General features: G+C 28.4%; 2 protein-coding genes across 2 annotated transcripts; both read right to left on the bottom strand.

Moving 5' to 3' along the window:
• Nucleotides 1–533: 533 nt before the first annotated feature.
• On the bottom strand, nucleotides 534–1,553 carry LOC124932146 (dehydration-responsive element-binding protein 3). The gene has a single exon (XM_047472753.1). The coding sequence runs from the start codon at nucleotides 1,483–1,485 to the stop codon at nucleotides 880–882; it is 606 nt and encodes a 201-aa protein (XP_047328709.1). The 5' UTR covers nucleotides 1,486–1,553; the 3' UTR covers nucleotides 534–879.
• A 7,018-nt stretch (nucleotides 1,554–8,571) lies between these two features.
• Nucleotides 8,572–12,279, bottom strand: LOC124932145 (protein pxr1). The gene is made up of 4 exons (XM_047472752.1): nucleotides 12,032–12,279; nucleotides 9,896–10,024; nucleotides 9,703–9,773; nucleotides 8,572–9,096 (listed from the first exon to the last, which is right to left on the bottom strand). The coding sequence occupies exons 1-4, from the start codon at nucleotides 12,224–12,226 to the stop codon at nucleotides 8,847–8,849; spliced, it is 645 nt and encodes a 214-aa protein (XP_047328708.1). The 5' UTR covers nucleotides 12,227–12,279; the 3' UTR covers nucleotides 8,572–8,846.
• Between the last annotated feature and the right edge of the window lie 7,230 nt (nucleotides 12,280–19,509).

The raw sequence follows: 19,509 nt of genomic DNA, 5'->3' as shown, positions 1-19,509 counted from the left end.
GAAATAGCCCATTAAGCAGAGGAGTCAACGACACGCAGAAAAAACGATATTTAGGTTCATTGGTATGGTCTTTCGTTTGTAAGTACATCGGCATTGATTGGCCTTGGATTTCTAAATCTTTTCGATCCGAACCTCCACTCTATGTTTTCTTTATAAAAAAATTATTATTTCATCAATTATCTCATCAATTTTACCGTTCAATTCATTAACCATAATATTAAAATATACCTTTCAATATTTTTACTAAAAAAAAACTTATATCCTTAAAATCAACCCAAATCAAAATATTTTGTAAATAACTTTTTATTTAAATAACTCCCAACTAAACCAGCTCATATACAACTAATACAAGCCTATTTCACCACTTCATTCAAAGTTTTATTTAAAATAATACACCTAAATAATTAGAAGAAGAAAAAAGTTATACCCAATTCAATTTTTTGTTTGTTGTAACATCGGTTTAATCCTGAAAATCACAATAATGAATTACAAGAGCCTACTAATAAACAATTAAATATGAAACTAAAACATTGTAACACAAATATTTACTTCAAATTTATTGCCAACATTTTTTTTTTGTTTTTCCCTATAAACACACTATACATTGATAGTCATTAGACTGACTATTCATTACACATGAATACGATCACACACTGATTGTAGGCATAGAACAGTTTCATCAGGTATCAGCTTTCTATCAGATTCTATGATTCAATGTACCAAGAAATTTACAAACTATCAAATCACAATCAGAATCTGCTTAAAACCCGATTTCCGAAATCGAGAATATATTCGATTCCATCTAAAAACACCCGGAAAAAACAATAAAAAAAAACAGCCCTTCACATAAAAAAATGAAGAGAGAGCTGAATAATATTATTACTGATAACCCCAAAACAAAGAATCAAAACAATCAGTTTCCATAAAACTCTCCGCCGCCGGCGTATACATTTGATCGGAAAAGTAACCAAACCCATCTCCATTAACCATCCACGTCGGCGTATCAAAAAACCCATTAACCGAATCAACTTCATAAACAAACTCAGGTGAATCAAACCTAGTTTCAAGATTCGGCAACTCAATAATCTTACCCAATTCCTGTTCTTCCTCGGAGGAATACGAAGTCGTGCCGTCCATGGCCGCCGCTTTCGCGGCGGCGGCTTGGACGTCACGAGGCGAAAGAGAAGCCGGTCGGGGTAAAGAACCTGCGAGTTCGGGGAAATTAAGAACAGCCGATGGTCCTTTAATGCTTAAGGCGGCGACGTCGTGTGCACGCGCCGCCATCTCCGGCGAAGGAAAAGTACCTAACCATATTCTTGATTTTTTTTTGGGTTCTCGAATTTCAGATACCCATTTACCCCAACTTCTCATTCGAACACCTCGATAAACAGGGTCATTGTTGGAAATGTCTCCGATCTTCTTAATCTTGTTGTTGTTGTTTTTCTTCTTGAAATTGGTATTGGATGGAGAAGCAGTGGAATTCATTTGTGGGTTTTTGATTTTGAGAAATTGGGATTGAAATGTGAAAACAGAGAGACAGTATGTTTCAATGTATGATGATATGGTTTTAACAATGGAGGAAGGATGCTTATAAATAAAGTGGGGGAGAAGGGGAAAAGATGATAGATGGGGACCCATTCTGAAAGAGCCTATTAATGGCGACAGGAAATCAATAATCTTGTTTGTAAATTTTCTAATATTCTTATCCTAATTTTATTTCTATTTTAGTCACTTTTTATTATTGTCATTTTCTTCTTTTCACCCTTTCACTTCAAAATTTAAATTATTTAAAACTTTTTGTTTAATAAATCATATGTTATTTTTTTGATTCTTTTTATTCTCCAATTACGGATTTGAAGTGAATGAATGAATGAAAATTTATGGATGAAAAGATGGAATCAATATAAAAATTTTCAATTTTTGTAGAATCTATATATATATAATGATGCTTAATTTTTAAAGTGTCCGGATTGCCAGGTCGAGAGCTGTGGTTCATTTGGATATTTGGGTCGGATTGTGGGTTGACCCGTTTTTAAATTTAAAACGGTTAAAAATAAAATAAAAAATGATAGAGGTATGTTTCGAACTTGCAACCTATCAAAACAAGTACAACTCTTTAACCAACTAGGCTACAAAAACTATATATTTTAAATTCAACACCAAATTTGATAAACGCGGGACGTTTTAATATTAATATAAGTTCAACTTTTTAACTAACTAATCTATATATATATATATAATGATGCTTAATTTTTAAAGTGTCCGGATTGTCGGGTCGAGAGCTGTGGTTAATTTGGATACTTGGGTCGGATTGTGGGTTGACCCGTTTTTAAATTTAAAACGGTTAAAAATAAAATTAAAAATGCTAGAGGTATGTTTCGAACTTACAACTTATCAAAACAAATACAACTCTTTAACCAACTAAGCTACAAAGACTTTATATTTTAAATTTAACACCAAATATGATAAACGCGAGACGTTTTAATATTAATATAAGTTCAACTTTTTAACTAACTAATTTATATATATATAATGATGATTAATTTTTAAAGTGTCCGGATTGCTGGATCGAGAGCTGTGGTTAATTTGGATACTTGGGTCGGATTGTGGGTTGACCCGTTTTTAAATTTAAAACGGTTAAAAATAAAATTAAAAATGCTAGAAGTATATTTCGAATTTGCAATCTAACAAAAACAATTACAACTCTTTAACCAACTAGGCTACAAAGACTTTATATTTTAAATTCAACACCAAATTTGATAAACGGTGGACGTTTTAATATTAATATAAGTTCAACTTTTTAACTAACTAATATATAATGATGTTGAGTAAATGGATACTTGGGTCGGATTGTGGGTTGACCCACCCATAAATTTAAAACGCTTAAAAATTAAATTAAAAATGTTATTCGTAATTTTTTTCACGGTTTTTTATATTATTACTCGTGCAAATGCACGGGTTAAATGCTAGTTGTATTGAAAAATAAAAAATTACGGGTCATTTCACCTCCTACATTAAAAAAATAATAATCATAATTTAGTGGGTTTTAAGTCTATCTTAGCTTTAAGATAAATCCGCCTCTACTTAAGTTAGAACAAGAGTCGTTATTTTTTGAGTAATGCTAATCTTTTTAATTATATTTTTTTTATATTATTGAAATTTAATGTTTCAATTTATATAATAAGATATAAACTATATACAAGTTTAATGTTTTAGAGACCAACTATTAGTCAATCACATATTCAATTTTTACACACAAAGTTTTAAGTTGGAATGGAGGTTAGGATTGTGGGTCATTTCTATCTTCTTATATTAAAAAAAATAACACTTTAGAAAATAAAATTTCATGTTATTTTTTTTATTTTGGTAAAATTTTTTTTTTGACTGATATTGTAATATTTACATTCATGTTTATTATTACTTTTTAATACATATAGGAAGATAATTGAAATAACACAGTTTTCAAGAGAACAAAGTTTAGTGTTCAATCCCAAGTTAGAACTTAAAATAAATAGTTTACCATCACAACAATAGCTCAAATTTATCCAAAATACTAAGATTTTAATCGGGTTATGATAATAAATTATTATGAATATAAAAAACAAATTTATCCCAAAAATTCTTAGCGCATTCCCCGCCCAATCTAACCTCCTAATTGGGCCTAGTCGAATTTAGGTTAAGAACATCCTAGAACAAATCAATTATGACACTTATTTCGTAAAAGAACATTTTACATTGCAAGCGAGAATTTCGTGTTTGTAATTCATCATATTCAATAAGATGAAAAGGGGTTATAATTAGTCTCCAACAAATAAAAAACTAAGAGTCGGATAGCTTCTAATCCATAGTCATAAAATTATGTGATAATAAATGGTACATTAAAAAAGATAATTGAATTAGTTCTTGAGGAGACAATTGAAAATGTTAATTTAGAGTGCAAGCCACTCACTCTTAGTGCCCATGCAAACATGTCTCAATACTTTGTATTTGCCAATGATGTATCATCTTTCCTAAGATGGGATGTTCTCAAATAGTTATAATAGTTCAATGTTTCTTTTTTTTTCTTTGTTGCTAATTAAGGGCTAGATTGATTTAGCTTATTTATCGTTTATTTTGTAAATACTTAGAAACATTTGATAGTATTTAGCATATTCAAAACGTTAATATTATGTGTTTGGGGCGTTTAATTGTTTCAATTTATCATTCTTATTTTCTCTGTTAATTCGTTAAATGTTTAAATTAGTTTGATTTTATTTATTCGTTGACGTTACTTTAACCATTTATTATGCAATCGCGACTTATTTAAGCTCATAAGCTGAATCAAACTAACTCTAAACATATTTACTATTGTTTTTTGATAAATATATTAATTGCATTAAAAGTTGTTTGATATGAGACTTAATTGTAAAAAAAATAAATTATAAAGTTAAATATTGTTGGATGAAAAAATATTTTTTTTGGAATTATTTTCTTTGGAAAGAATAAATTATTTAGAACTATTAGGTTAATTATAATTATTTTTTTTTTATTTAATATTTAAAATTTATATAAATATTAATTTGCAAAGTATAAAACAAAAGAAATAACAAAAGTCAAAAAAGGCTCATTTCAATTCTACCATTTTAATATATATATATATATATATATATATATATATATATATATATATATATATATATATATATATATATATATATATATAGGTTGAAAAAAAAGACATATTATGACCTAATCAGGATTATACTCCCCAATGAGAATCAGACAAAGAAAATGTGCTTACTTAGAATGATGCTATATATACATATATTCCAAATATGCTTAAATTTTATTTTCTTTGACTATTGTGATTATTATTATTCCTTTTTAAATGATACCTTTTATTATTTTTAAACTATTAACTTAAAGGAAAAACAAATTAATACTTTATTATATATATATTAATATCTTTAAATATTATCCTGCATTAATACAATAGCCTAACTTTTAGTAGACTATTGATTAATTCACGTACAAATTATTGTCATAATTAGGACTCGATTTAATAAATATTTAGCTCGACTCAAATTCGAACTCGAGCTCGAATGGTTTATAAATTTGAGTTCGAACTCGAATTATCTATTTACCTATAAACTTGACTCAATTCGAAAAATTCGAATAAAATTAATTTTTCAAATATTTGTGTAAAAAAACTATTTGTTTTAAATTTTAGATTTTAATATTAAAAAAATAAAATATTTATTATCATGCTTGAAAAAGTTCGACAAGTCTTCGAGTAAATATTTATATGAGCTCGACTCGAGCTTGATTAAAGTTAAACTTAAATTGAAACTTGACGGAATATCTTGACAGTCCTAGTAATACCATCAATTTCAATATTAAACCACTTAACTAGATAAAGGATTTTAGGGTAAATAAATATTTTTATTTCTAACCTTCATTATACTTGTAATGCTTATCTTCTTCTTCTTGGAGTGTAATTTTAGTTGTATAACCATTAACACTAATATTATTGTTTTCTAAAAAAACAAAACAACTAATTTTAGTTGTAATTTTATTTCTATTATTATTTTAATTATATAAAGGATTTTAGGGTAAATAATTACTTTTATTTCTAATCTTCATTATACTAGTAATGCTTATGATCTTCTTCTTCTTGGAGTGTAATTTTAGTTGTATAGCCATTAACAAAAAATTTTTTTATTATTTTCTAAACAAAAAAACAAATATTTATGTTTTCGTTTATATATAATTAGAAATAAAAAATATTTGGGTATTGAAAGAATGTTTTTGAAGAACCAATTTATCGAAAATAAGACGGTAGACAAGAAACCCCTTTTAAAGAAAAATGATGAATTAGGGATGGACAATGATCTTTCGAAGTAATTTTAATACTAAGAGACCACTGATCCTAGGGATAGAAAACGATGCTAAGAAGAAGGGTGACCAATAAATAATGAAACAAAAAGATATAATTGTTGTTACTCAAATGTCCTCTTCAACTATCCCTAACCATAGAATAATCTCAAAAACTATTTATATCATAGATATTTTGATTTTTTAATTTATTCAAATTCAGATGAAAAATAAAAAATTATTTGTTTTAATATGCTGTTTAGTTTTCAAAACATAATCTTTTCTAAAAATGTTAAAATTGAGAATTTATTTAAAATGATTTTTAATTATTAATAAACAGAGTTTGTTTCAAATAGTAAAAATTTGTTATAAAACATTAGTTATATATTATTATTATATATATAATTAATTTAAATAATAATAATAATAAATAAATCACACTAAAAAAGTCATAGTTATAAAATTAAGTATGAGTTCATTTACTTATTTGAATAAATAATATATATATATTTTAATTTAAACTTTATATCTATAAAATGATATAAAATCAAAATAATTTATAAACTTATCAAATTATAAAATCTTAAGATAATAAATTTAAAATTATAAAATTTAACTAATTAAAAAGTTAAAACCAGAGTCTTGGATTTCTATAAAATTGTAAAATAGTAAAAAATTAAATATTTAACTTTATTGTCGCATTTAAATAATTTTTTTTTTTTGTTAGAGCTCGATTATTCTTGGTTTTTTTTAGGAGTTTATTCAAAAAAAAAATTCTTATTTCATAGTTAAAGAGTTATTTAGGATAAATTATTAAAAAAAAATTAATGTAGAAATTTACTAGTTAGCAGGTACACTGACATTTATTTCAACTTAAGATGTTTTAAATGAGAATCGAACTCGTGACATTTGATGTTATATTTTTTTTTAAATTTAAATTTGATAAAAGTAAATTAAAAGTATTTTGATATGATATTTTTTTTTAAATTTAAATTTGATAAAAGTAAATTAAAAGTATTTTGATATTTTTATTAATAAGTTAAGTAATTAGATGGTTATAAAGATATGGATGATATTTTTTTTTTAATAAAAAAAAAAGTCAAAATAACTCAAATAGCCCTATATAAAACTAGGTCTAAAGTGTTTGAGGAGGAGATTAGGGTAGTTGTATTGGCCTCCAGCTTCTTTTGAGCACTAGAAGGAATGGATCATATGATCTCTTGTAAAGGCTCTCATTTAATACCAGCCTCCCCCTTTTTAGAGAGAGGGAGAGGAGATATTTTTCAACTTTGTTTTTATGTGATTTTAGATTATTTAGAATTTTAAATTGGGTAATGATTGTATTATATGTAGTTTGGTTCTTTGTGCTAAAATTATGATGGGCCTTTTTAATTATTGAGATCATTTCAAAAATATTCTAAAACATTATTCAAACAAAACAATCCCTAAAATTAGCTTAATTAATGGATGTAGAGTTTATTATTTATTTTTTCAAATGAAATAAAATATTCTATTGCAAGATTACAATTTACAAACCACCCTAGGAATAATCATTCATATAAATTATTTTACATTTACAGTAACATAATTTTAATTAATTTATAAGGACATGAATTGTTTTCTTATTTCAATTTGAGATGAATTAAAAAAAAATTGATTGTAGGCAACACTTTATTTTCAGATTAAATGATAAACTATCTTATCAAATACTATTAAATCAAAACTTATGTATCTTCTAATAACAACTCATTCAACTTATTTTCTTATACACCTCATATATATAATATCATAATTTGTACTGATATCTTTAGACGAATTCAAGAACTAAAGTTGCGATGAATTTGAAATACAAGGTTGTGTCTTTTTTTTTTTTTAAGTATTATGAAGATATATATTTGTAATGTAATTTATAATTTAATTGTTTTTTAATATAAAAAAATTGTAACTTTGTAAACAGGGCAGCTGTCTTAATAACTTATGTGTTTGTCTCACGTGTACAGTTGCCAATGACCAACTGTTCTCAATCTCATTGAATGATTCGTGACAGAATCAGTTTCAGACTAACTTATCACTTTTTACTTATAAGCTCAGCTTACTTTTACAGATCTTTAATCAAATTTTGGCCTTTTTCATATCTATCAAGATTTGTTTGGATTGGGTTTAGTTTGATTCTGCTTATTCCAATGTTAAACGTTTGTTTGATACAGTTAATCGTTTGTCGGGTTTATAAGTCAAAATAACCCGACTAGAAGATTCTTGAATTTTGTAGCCATTTTCAAAAACAAATTCAAGGTTTTAGTACCATGTTGAGTTTTCTTTTTTGACACTTTTGTGTTTTTTGTGCAAATGTTACATGTTTGAACAAATACAAATTGGGAACTAGAAGTTGAGGAAAAAAAACCCAAACAATCTACCTTATCTTGTAACGAAAAACAAGATTTCATTTGACTCAATAACTCGTTAAGATTATGGGGGTCGGGACTAAAGAAAGAAAACATTTTTTCCCATATCAATGAATAGGATCATCTAGATGAGATGAGATCAGATTTAGGAATTTATTGATGGTTATGGTTTCTCATCTGAATCGAAATAAAGAAGTGTTTTTTAAAATAAGGTCTAGTTTCAGACATCAAAACATACACATTTTTTAGAAACATATAGAAACAGTCTTTGTTATCAATGAAGATGAACCATTGGTCTATAAAACACCAACCAAGATGTGGACCAACAAAGTTAAGGAAAATTCAATTTCAAATGGTCCAATTCATTGTTACAGCTGCCAATGCCCATACCCATGTCTTAATCCAAAACTAATAATAGTTCTTCAATGAAACATAAGTAAAAAAAAAAAAAAAAAGTTACGCATATCGAATTTTTTATAACATCATGGGTTATAGGATTTTAATGTCTTCATTGTAGTTTTTGTTTTTAATCTAATGATGCAAAATGAAAACAAATACCTTAACACATTAAAAGGGCTTTTTCTTCCATTCCTACACTTTCCTTCTCTTGCTTAAGACAAAATCATCTTCATCGTCGTCGTCGCTGTATTTGGTTATTTTTTTCTTGGATTTACTGTCGGTGTTGTTGTTTGAGACTTGCTTTGGTTTTCTTGAGCTCTCGGGTTTACTCGCTTGTGGAGTTTTTGTGGGAGTTCCTGTCCGAATCTGCTTCTGTTTTGTCTGTTTCTTAGCATACACCTTCTTTGCTCTTTCTGGGGATAACAATCCATGTTCCATTAACCTACACAGTTTGACAACATGAATAAAAAAAATCATCTTCATAGGTTTATTTGAAAATATCCCACTATGCAATCAACAATCTACACATCATTTCAATATATTTATACACCTAGATGTTTTTTTTACCCAAATTAGACAAATAACCTGATTTTCTTCTATAACCTACATCAAACAAGATTATTTGAAAATAACCACTTGGTTAGTCAAATAAGCCATGATCAAACAAGGCCTTAGTTAACAACATTTTACTTGAGAATCACCACTCCAAAAAGAAAAAAAAGATCAGCATAAACAAGAATTTTCTTTTTAAAATTTAGTGATTCTATAGAGATGGTCCAAGGACAATTTGGACTATAGACAGTTTGGACAATCACCACTCCAATGTTAGTTTGGACAATCACCACTTTCATTAATATTCATCTTTTCTAATGGAATAAATTTCCGCAAACTAACATGGTCCAAGGACAATTTAATACAGAAAGATCAACTATAGAGATGCCTTCAAGACAATTCAAGAACCTTGAATCCTGTAGGTAGTTACAAGACTTTTGAGAACAACTTCCAGAAAGATCTATCAACTGTTACGGCCTAAATATATAAAACTCACCAAAACTCAGCCATTTCACTTGATGGAATCTGTTCTGATAGTGATTCGTAAAATATCCTCAGGGGTTCTCTCTGTTAAGAAAAGGTAGTGGCATAAAACAACTCAGTTAGATTCAATTCAACACAAAGTTGCGTTTTAGAAAACTTGCATTTTATTTCAAGTGAATAAAAGTCAAAATGAATATGTTCTGAACCTCTTCTGGAACATCAAACTTCTGGCCTGACAAGCTGTAAACTTTCTTCTCTCTCTTCTCTTTTGTCTTAACCAAAGTTGTTGTTTTCGTAGTTGACTTGGATGAAGTCGATGTTACCTTCACCTTTACCTTCACATGGACAACTCACTTGGATGAAGCTAACCAAAATTGTTTTTGATCATAAACATAATTAATTTAACACACAGAATCTCCATCATCAAAAACACCTTGATTGACTGATCAAGGAGTAACTAAGATTATTATAAATAATAATTAAAGCTTCTAGATGCAAGTAAGTTATTGCATGCATATTGGAAGTATGGTTCATTCAACAATAAGAGCTTGTTTGATGAAGTGTTTTTTCAAATAATCTGATTTTTTGGAGGATATTTGGGTTAAATGACTAAAATATTATTTGTATTTTATATTTTTAAATGTTATAAAAAATAGAGTAATGGTGTTTTAGTATTTTTTTGAAATGATTTGATTGATGAAATGATTTATGATGGAATAAGGGGTTATTTGGATTAACCTATTTGTCTAGACTGAGAAGAAAGCTTTGTCAAAATGAAAGAAGGGTCAACCCTTATTCTCATTCATCATTGTTTGGATGATTAGATATTCGAGAAAAGAGTCAGTGCTATCACCTTAAAAGAAGCTCAAAAAAAGTTTAACAAAAGTCTCTCTGAAGTGTTGTCAAAGTGCATAGGCAATACTTTAATCACTAAAGAGCTTCCAGCTTTTAAGATGAAGGAATTCAAGTTGAAATCATTCTTGTTCATGGTGAATGTAGTTGTCAATTAAATGAAGAGATAATAGAAGATGTTTGTCTGATCATTTCATATTGAGATCCAAATAAATTTGCTACAATCTAAACCTGCCCTAAGCTTCCATTAAAAGTGAATCTCATAATATTGCAAACATTATCCATAGTTGAGGACCGTTTACTATCAATATAATGAAAGGATGTATAAAATTCTAAAATTGAATAGATAATTGTCATAAATTTGGCCTTTTCTTGGAAATGTCAAAATGCTCCAAGTGATATGAATGAGAAAGTCAATCTAGTAAATGACATTAATAAGCGGATGTGTCAAATTTGTTGCTAACCTTCAACAAAAAGGAAATGGATGTCAATAGTTTGTAGTGTTTAGATAATGGTGTGAGTAATCTCATGTGTGTAAACCAAAATAAGTTTTGGAGTATAATTTGAAGTGTTTGGAAATGTATCTCTTCAAGAATTAGCCAAAGTAATCAAAGGAAAATGTACAACATCCATAACTACCAAAAATCACAAGTTGAAAAAAGTGAAGTTCGAGTCTGGGTCAATCTCTTAATCAAGGGTATGAAATTCTAATGAAAGACAGATAAGTTTCACTTAAGCACATTAAGCACAATGAAATTTTCTCAGAGGAAGCCACATTAAGCACAATGAAATCACTTAAAAGTAATGCATACACATGTATGTCAGGCCAATCAATCTAACTTATGTGATCATCTTCTTTGTACTGACAACAATAAGTTTGTCTGAAGAACTTAAAAACGAATGTCAATTCAACTATGACACGCATAGAGCTCATATCTAACTGTTACGGCCTATATGTAAAGCAATTTGAAAAGCCCGCCAACATCTCCCAAAGAAGGCTATGTGAAGAAAATTTTAAAAAATCAAATTGATTGATTACATCTCCTAAACACAACCATGGGATGTGGGGTTAACTCTTCAAAAGTCTTGATGGAAGTTTAAAACTGCCCATATCCTCTTTGTTAGAATCTTTAACATTTACTCACTTGAAAGGTGCAAAGGGCTCTTTATTACTTAGGTCAAACTTGACTATGGATTGTACCTTCCAATTATTTAAAGCTGAAAGTATTATGTGGTATAGGTGTGTGGGTTGATTCATGAATAATCTAGAACAGGTCTTTTGTGCCAAGAAATACACCACTAGTACATTCCATTAGTTATCAGGTTCAACGTGACCTCTAATCCTTTCAGAATCCTAAAACCCTAGAATTAAATCATCATAACATGGCGAGAACAGAACAAAAATCAAAATTTAAGAAAGCCCACGAACCCTATTGCAAAGTCATTGACAAAAATCAGTAAAAAACAAGTCTTTATTGGAAGATGAATACCTCAGTTTTGGTAACCGGAGGAGGGGTAGTAATAGATTTAACCTTTGGATCAGAAATCGGCTTCTTGGACGAACTCTCGACTGTTTTCTTCTTGGCGAGAGATGAATCGAGCTTGGGCTTTGAGGAAGATCCTCCTCCTGGTTGTTGGCTGCTGGGTTTCACCTTAGCAATCGAAGATTTGGTGTCCGCGGCCATTGTCGTACGTATTGACTCCCCCTGATAATACTCTCGAAACTTTAGCAGACAGAAAGATATGTTTGTTTCTTCAATGAAAACTCAATATATGTATTTTTAAGGATTCTTATCAAATTGGCTCTCCAACTATTAATACTTAACCAGTTTTTACTTTCAAACTTTGCTTACCCAAATTATTCGGTTTTGATTCTCTTTCAATCCGAATTGTCCCGTTTCGAACTGTTTTTACTCGACGAATTGTCCCGTTTCGAACTGTTTTTCCTCGAAAATTGATCGGAAATTTGAAGGACATTAATAAATACAATTAAAAATATAACGTCATTAATATATTTATTTAGTAATATATAGATATTTATATTTTAATTATTTATAATAATATGAATTTTTAATACATTATATAAAAATATCATTTTATATAATTTTATTTATAATTTTTTATTTTTTATAATACGGTATAAACAGTAGAGATAACAATTATAATTCGCCTCGCAGTTTTCGATCTGAATTGTCTAGTTAGAGACGAGTTTTTTCGTTGTTTAACCAATAGTTGACCGGGATAGAGTGAGAATGATATTTGTGACTCGTACGATTGATTATGTCATTAACATTATAAACACAATTAAATATATAAAATTATTAATATATTTTATAAAAGTTGTAAATTAATTTATTTATAATAATATGAATTTTTAATATATTAAAATATATATTATATTAAAAAAATTGTTTATATATATAATTTTATTATATATATTTTTAAATATAGTATAAAAGGTGTCCGGTGAGATTTCCCGAAACCAAACTCGGTGGAAATAGTAATAAAACAAAATTTTCAAAGTAAAATGGGATGTTAATAAATTATTCTACGCCTTGATCCGCCTTATTATCATTAATAATAAACGTTATTCGTGAGAATTTTTTAAAACTAAACCGGACATGAATAGTAATAAAAAAATATTCTCAACGGATTCTAATAAATGCACCCTCCGATCCCGGGAAATTGGACTAAATGACCCTAAAGACAGGGGTATTTGCGTCCGTGGTCACTGATAATTAAATTTGATTTGGTGACCACTTTATTTTTTTTGGACGAAATTACCCTTTTCGCGTAACGCGAAGTGGCTTCACGAAACGCGAAGTGAATTAGGTTAATATAAATACTTAAAATTTTCATTTCCTTCATTTTGCTTCTCTCTCTTTCTCTCTCTTCTCTCTCTCTGTTCTTGTTCGTCGGCCGGCGACGGCGAAAACTTTGGCGACGGTGACGGCGAAAACTTTGGCGACGAGGACTACGATTATGCCCCATGAATCTACAAAGATAAGAAAACCTTAACCTGAATCGATGTTTATAATACAGATTTATGTTCTTATTTCAATACCTTCATTTCAAACCCTAACTCTAACCCAAATCGATTTATGTTAATGTTTCCAGCATCTCCATCTGAAAACCTTAAATCAATTAAATCTGTTCATATTGGTTCATACTGGTTCATATTGATTCATTTTTTTGTTCATCTTATTGTTCTTATGTCGATGATGATATTTGCAGATCATATGGGTTCTGTTTCGCGAAGTGTTTCTCGTTACGCGAAGTACTTCTCGTTACGCGAAGGGCTTCTCGTTACGCGAAGGGCTTCTCGTTTCGCGAAGGGTTTCTCGTTTCGCGAAGGGCATACTACATAAGCACTACGAATACTAAAGGGCTGATCGTCATGCAAACCGGTAATACTACATACACCCTTGGTGCTTTCATTTGAATTCTTAGTTTTAAATTGTTAAACAAACAAAAGAATTGGAATTGTACCTCTCCCAAACACAGTTAGTGTTTTTTAATCTGAATTTATGTTTGTGCATTTTGATATGAATGCTTCTAATGTTCACCCCCATCATGTGTAGGGAAAAATCCCGTGAAAAGGGAAGAAATAGAGAGGGTGATAGGGAGAAATCTCGTGAGCGATCTTATGAGAAGCCAAAAGATCGTGAGGAACCGGAGGATGAAGTGGAGGGATTGTATGAACATGAATGTCGTCGACGAGGACAAAGAAAATCAGACAATCATAATAATGGGCGTGGTGGTGCGCAATATGAACAACTAGAACAAATTGACGAGGACAAAGAAAATATTAGGTAAATGATTAGGTGAATGAGAACAATTTTTCATTTCCATAATAGACTACCACCAATATCCAAAGAAAAGATATATCTTATTTGTTCAAATAATAACTAGACTAGTCCTCCATTTTTTGTTTTTTTATAGCTTTATATATGATAACTCTCTAGTCTAGTTTGAAACTTCTTGGTGAGTATGAATGATAAAAACATTACATTTTGGTGAGTTTTGTCTTAAATTTCTATCCCAAATGTAAATAACAAAAATATGTTTATCATTTGATTTCTTTAGGTGACAGGATGAAAGTACAATATTACATTAATAATTAGAAAAACTTTATATATATCTGATTAAAAAAATAAAACAGACAAAAGAAATGAAGCCTCATTTTAATTAGAGAATTTGAGTAAATGAAGCTTATTTTAATGTCCATTAGGATTAAGTTTAATAATGCAAATTGGATTAAAGTCCCTTAATATGAAAGGGAAGTTTATCCAAGTCCAATCTCAATTTCTCTATGTCTCCCCCTTTTCAAAATGCAATTCTATAAATAAACCCTTTAACATATAATTATAGAACACCTAAATGAAAACAACTCAATTGTATTGACTATTGAGAAAATCCTTCATCTATAACGTCGACACTTAGCCGGTTTCCGTCTTGCTGTAAGTACTTCTTCACTGAATCCAAACCCATATGACGAAACATAAAGCCCTTCGCGAAACGAGAAACCCTTCGCGAAACGAGAAACCCTTCGCGAAACGAGAAGCCCTTCGCGTAACGAGAAGCCCTTCGCGTAACGAGAAGTCCTTCGCGTAACGAGAAGTACTTCGCGTAACGAGAAACACTTCGCGAAACAGAACCCATATGATCTGCAAATATCATCATCGACATAAGAACAATAAGATGAACAAAAAAATGAATCAATATGAATCAATATGAACCAGTATGAACCAATATGAACAGATTTAATTGATTTAAGGTTTTCAGATGGAGATGCTAGAAACATGAACATAAATCGATTTGGGTTAGAGTTAGGGTTTGAAATGAAGGTATTGAAATAAGAACATAAATCTGTATTATAAACATCGATTCAGGTTAAGGTTTTCTTATCTTTGTAGATTCATGGGGCATAATCGTAGTCCTCGTCGCCAAAGTTTTCGCCGTCACCGTCGCCAAAGTTTTCGCCGTCGCCGGCCGACGAACAAGAACAGAGAGAGAAGAGAGAGAAAGAGAGAGAAGCAAAATGAAGGAAATGAAAATCTTAAGTATTTATATTAACCTAATTCACTTCGCGTTTCGCGAAGCCACTTCGCGTTACGCGAAAAGGGTAATTTCGTCCAAAAAAAATAAAGTGGTCACCAGATCAAATTTAATTATCAGTGAGTCAGTGACCACGGACGCAAATACCCCTGTCTTTAGGGTCATTTAGTCCAATTTCCCCCGATCCCGCATTGACATGTTACTCCCATTTTATTTCAAATTTTTTATTTATTTATTTTTACTATTAAATAACAAATTCAACCAATATTTAACTTTAGCAATCCAATTTCAGTGATTAATAATATGAGTCAATCGATCAATGATTTTTTATTTATATAATTTCTTATTTTTAAATTAGATTTGAATGGTTTATTTTTTAATTTTAAAATAAATTTAACAACACTAATTAATTGAGACATTGTAAAAAACTAATAATCACTGACGAAAGTCATCCCCACTTCAATTTCCTATCTTTTTAATTCCATATTTTCTCTAATAGTACTTAATTAATTATAAAAATAATAATTCTATCATATTAAAAAACCTTATATTATAAAAATATAAGTAGTCCTTTTTCAACTTCATTCTCTCAGTCTTATTATTTTTCTTCATTTAAGCCTTTATAAAAAAAATATTCAATTTTACTCTATTATTTAAGTTTATATATTAATATTATAATATGTTTTAGTTAAACTTTTTAAAGTATGATTTTAATTAAAAAAAACTATGGTTTTCAATATACAATCTTAAATTCAAATACATACAAATATTTAGTTACTCATATCTATTTATGAAGTTTTTGTCAGTTTTGTTTATAATATCTGTTTTTTCCTACTTTAGGTGAAATGTAACAAATATTTGATTATGGGTGAAAAAATATCAATATTATCAGTATATAGAAAATACCTTAATGTAAAATATGAAAAATATAAATTTTTTCGGTATACCAAAAAAAGATAAAATATGATACTAATACCAAAATTATTGGTACGATAAAGATATGAAATTTTATTTTGATACATTCAATACATACTAAAATAATATTTATAAATTAAAAAATATATATATAATATTTATATAAAAATAAATAAATTAAAAATATTTATGTTTTAGTTTTTATTTCAGAAATAAGATTCACACATTTATTATAAAAATTTCAACATATATTTAATTGTCATCAATGAATTAATAAATTTTAGTAAATGTATTCTTTTCTCCAAACCTTGACTCAATTTTTAAGGTATTTATTTTGTGTCTCTAAATTTAACATTAGTGTTTAATAAATTATAAAAAAATAATTTTTTAGATTAAAATAAATTTATAATTATATGGTAATATTATTAAATATATCTAATTCATAGGCATTCTATTTTAAAAATTACCACAAAGGGTTAAACACATAGCCTGCAAACACACTTAACCATTGAACCAGTCGTTTATCGTCTGACGGGCTCGAACCCGAGACCTTGAGTCAAGGAGACTGAAGATATTCATCCCGACAGGCTAAAAGAGGGAATTATGCCTTCTATTTTATTTCATTATAAAGTGTTTAATTTTATAAGTATACTGAATTTAATGTACCATAAATGTATGAATTTTCTTACCCATAAACTTTCGAGGATAAGATATAAAGTATATATATATATATATAATATATATATATAACTAAGGTATACAAGTAAGACTCACCGTATATTTGATCATATACATTAAATAATTAATATATAATATGTTTTAAAATAAAATAAGTTGATAATTAGCATCTCCACCTTCATATTTTAAATTAATTTTAAAATAACAAATTAATGGTATAATTACATAAATATAATAATAATTTTAATTAATATTTTTATTAAATAAATACATGAAAACCAAGTTGTTATATCAGTAAAATTTATTATTAAATTATAATATTAATTAATATATTTTGAGTGTATATTGAATTTATTTGATTATTTGAATAAATTCTATATTCAATCATAATAGATCTGTTTTCATTATATCAAAACCATATGTTAGCAAATGTATATATATGACAAAGGAATGTTTGGATTCAAATTTAGTAGGTATATATAATGGTTAAAAAATTGAGACAGATTTAATATTTATCCCTATAATATGTTATATGTATGTTAAATAATCTTGTAAATTTACATATTAGAATAGTTAGGAATTTGTTTTTAGCTTTTCATTCTAAACACAAATATTATGTAAAAATGGTAATTGAATATCAGATAAGTTTACATAAAAATAATCAGTCATAGATTAGTGTAAATGTTTAAATTGTTACATTAACTTCAAACCCTCTAGCTCACAAAAACTCTATTTATTTGAAGATAGCATTATAAATTAATTTATCTTTTTTTTATATTAGATTTTTTTTGATGATTATAACAACTAAAACTAAACATAACATTATCTAATTAAAAAAATCGGATATATCATCCCAAATTTATTGTTAACAATAACAACTAAATCGTTAAAATAACCGCCCATGACACAATAAAATAACTGAGTACAAATAAAACTCCACAAATATATAAACTGTTGTAAACTAATAATTATAAAATAAACCATATGATATAACTGTTCATAAAGACTTTGGTCAATAACTATTTAAATAAAATAACTTAAAACAACATTTTTTTTTTCCTTACAAACACTCCCTAAACTGAACATGCATGAGCATTACAATTTAAATCAATAAAAAATTTCATTCCCATTAATAATTTCTTCAACTTCTCAAAAACATCAACTTAACTATATCTCAGTCATAATAGTCTGCTTAAGAGATCAAAATGTCACGAGTTCAATTTCATCTGAATCCACTTGTGTTGAAATGGGGTGTAATGGTTGAGGGTCATGCTAGTTCTTCTTAATTCAAAAAAAATGAAAAAGAAAATATCTCAGTCATAATATTTGTCAATTGGTGGAACAGCGAATGAAGTGATATCTTACATGAATATGCTTACTTCTTCCATGTAAAACTACATTCTTGACAGTTTAATACATAGTAATATAATCTTGTTGAGGATAGTTGAGTGTACTCAAGAATCTCTTAAATCCATACTGCTTGACATGTGCAAGAGACAGCTGCATGCAACAAACTCAGTTTCAGTAGTGGAGAGAGTCATTATTGGTTGTTTTTTGGATGACCATGAGATTGCATTGCACTTTCACCCAAAAGAAATACATACCCAGATGTGCTATTCATATCATCATTGTCACCACTATCAAATCTTTCAAACTTGACTTCTTGTAAGATATATCCCATTTCAAAGTTCCTTTCACATATCAAATCACTATTTTCACAACATTCAAATGATTCTCAGTTGGATGCTCCGGTTAGTTCGATGCTACAGAACATGTAGTGCCTACATTCATTAAGAAAGTGCCACATATACAAAGATAAAAAAATCAATAAGGGAGGTGATGTTTCACTTTTATGTATAGGTGTCACTTTATGAGTGGGATGCAGACAATACCTTGTCTATATTGGTAGCATCGAATTAACCGGATGCTCCATATACATATTTACCAAACCCACAACAAACATGAGCTAGTATCATCAATTTAGCTCCATTTTCATACTTAATAAAGTCTCATCCCTAGGACAGTGGGACTTTTGACTGAGTTGCACTCAGTCTTATCAAATCTGTCCAGTATCTCCTTTGCATAAATTTTCCATTGTCATCTTACAACACTTATACACCTAAGAAAAATCTCATTTTTCCTAGGTATGTCATCTCAAACTCCAGCATCATAGAGTCTTTAAAAGCTTTAATAGAATCAACATTATTATTATTAGTGACTATCAAATCATCGACATATAGGCTAACTATCAAAATTTATTCTTTTAAACCATTCTTAATAAATAAAGTGGGTTCAGAAGTTCACCTTTCAAACCCTT

Source organism: Impatiens glandulifera, chromosome 3 (genome assembly GCF_907164915.1).
Source record: "Impatiens glandulifera chromosome 3, dImpGla2.1, whole genome shotgun sequence".
NCBI lineage: Eukaryota > Viridiplantae > Streptophyta > Magnoliopsida > Ericales > Balsaminaceae > Impatiens > Impatiens glandulifera.
This window is presented reverse-complemented; position numbering and strand designations above follow the sequence as displayed.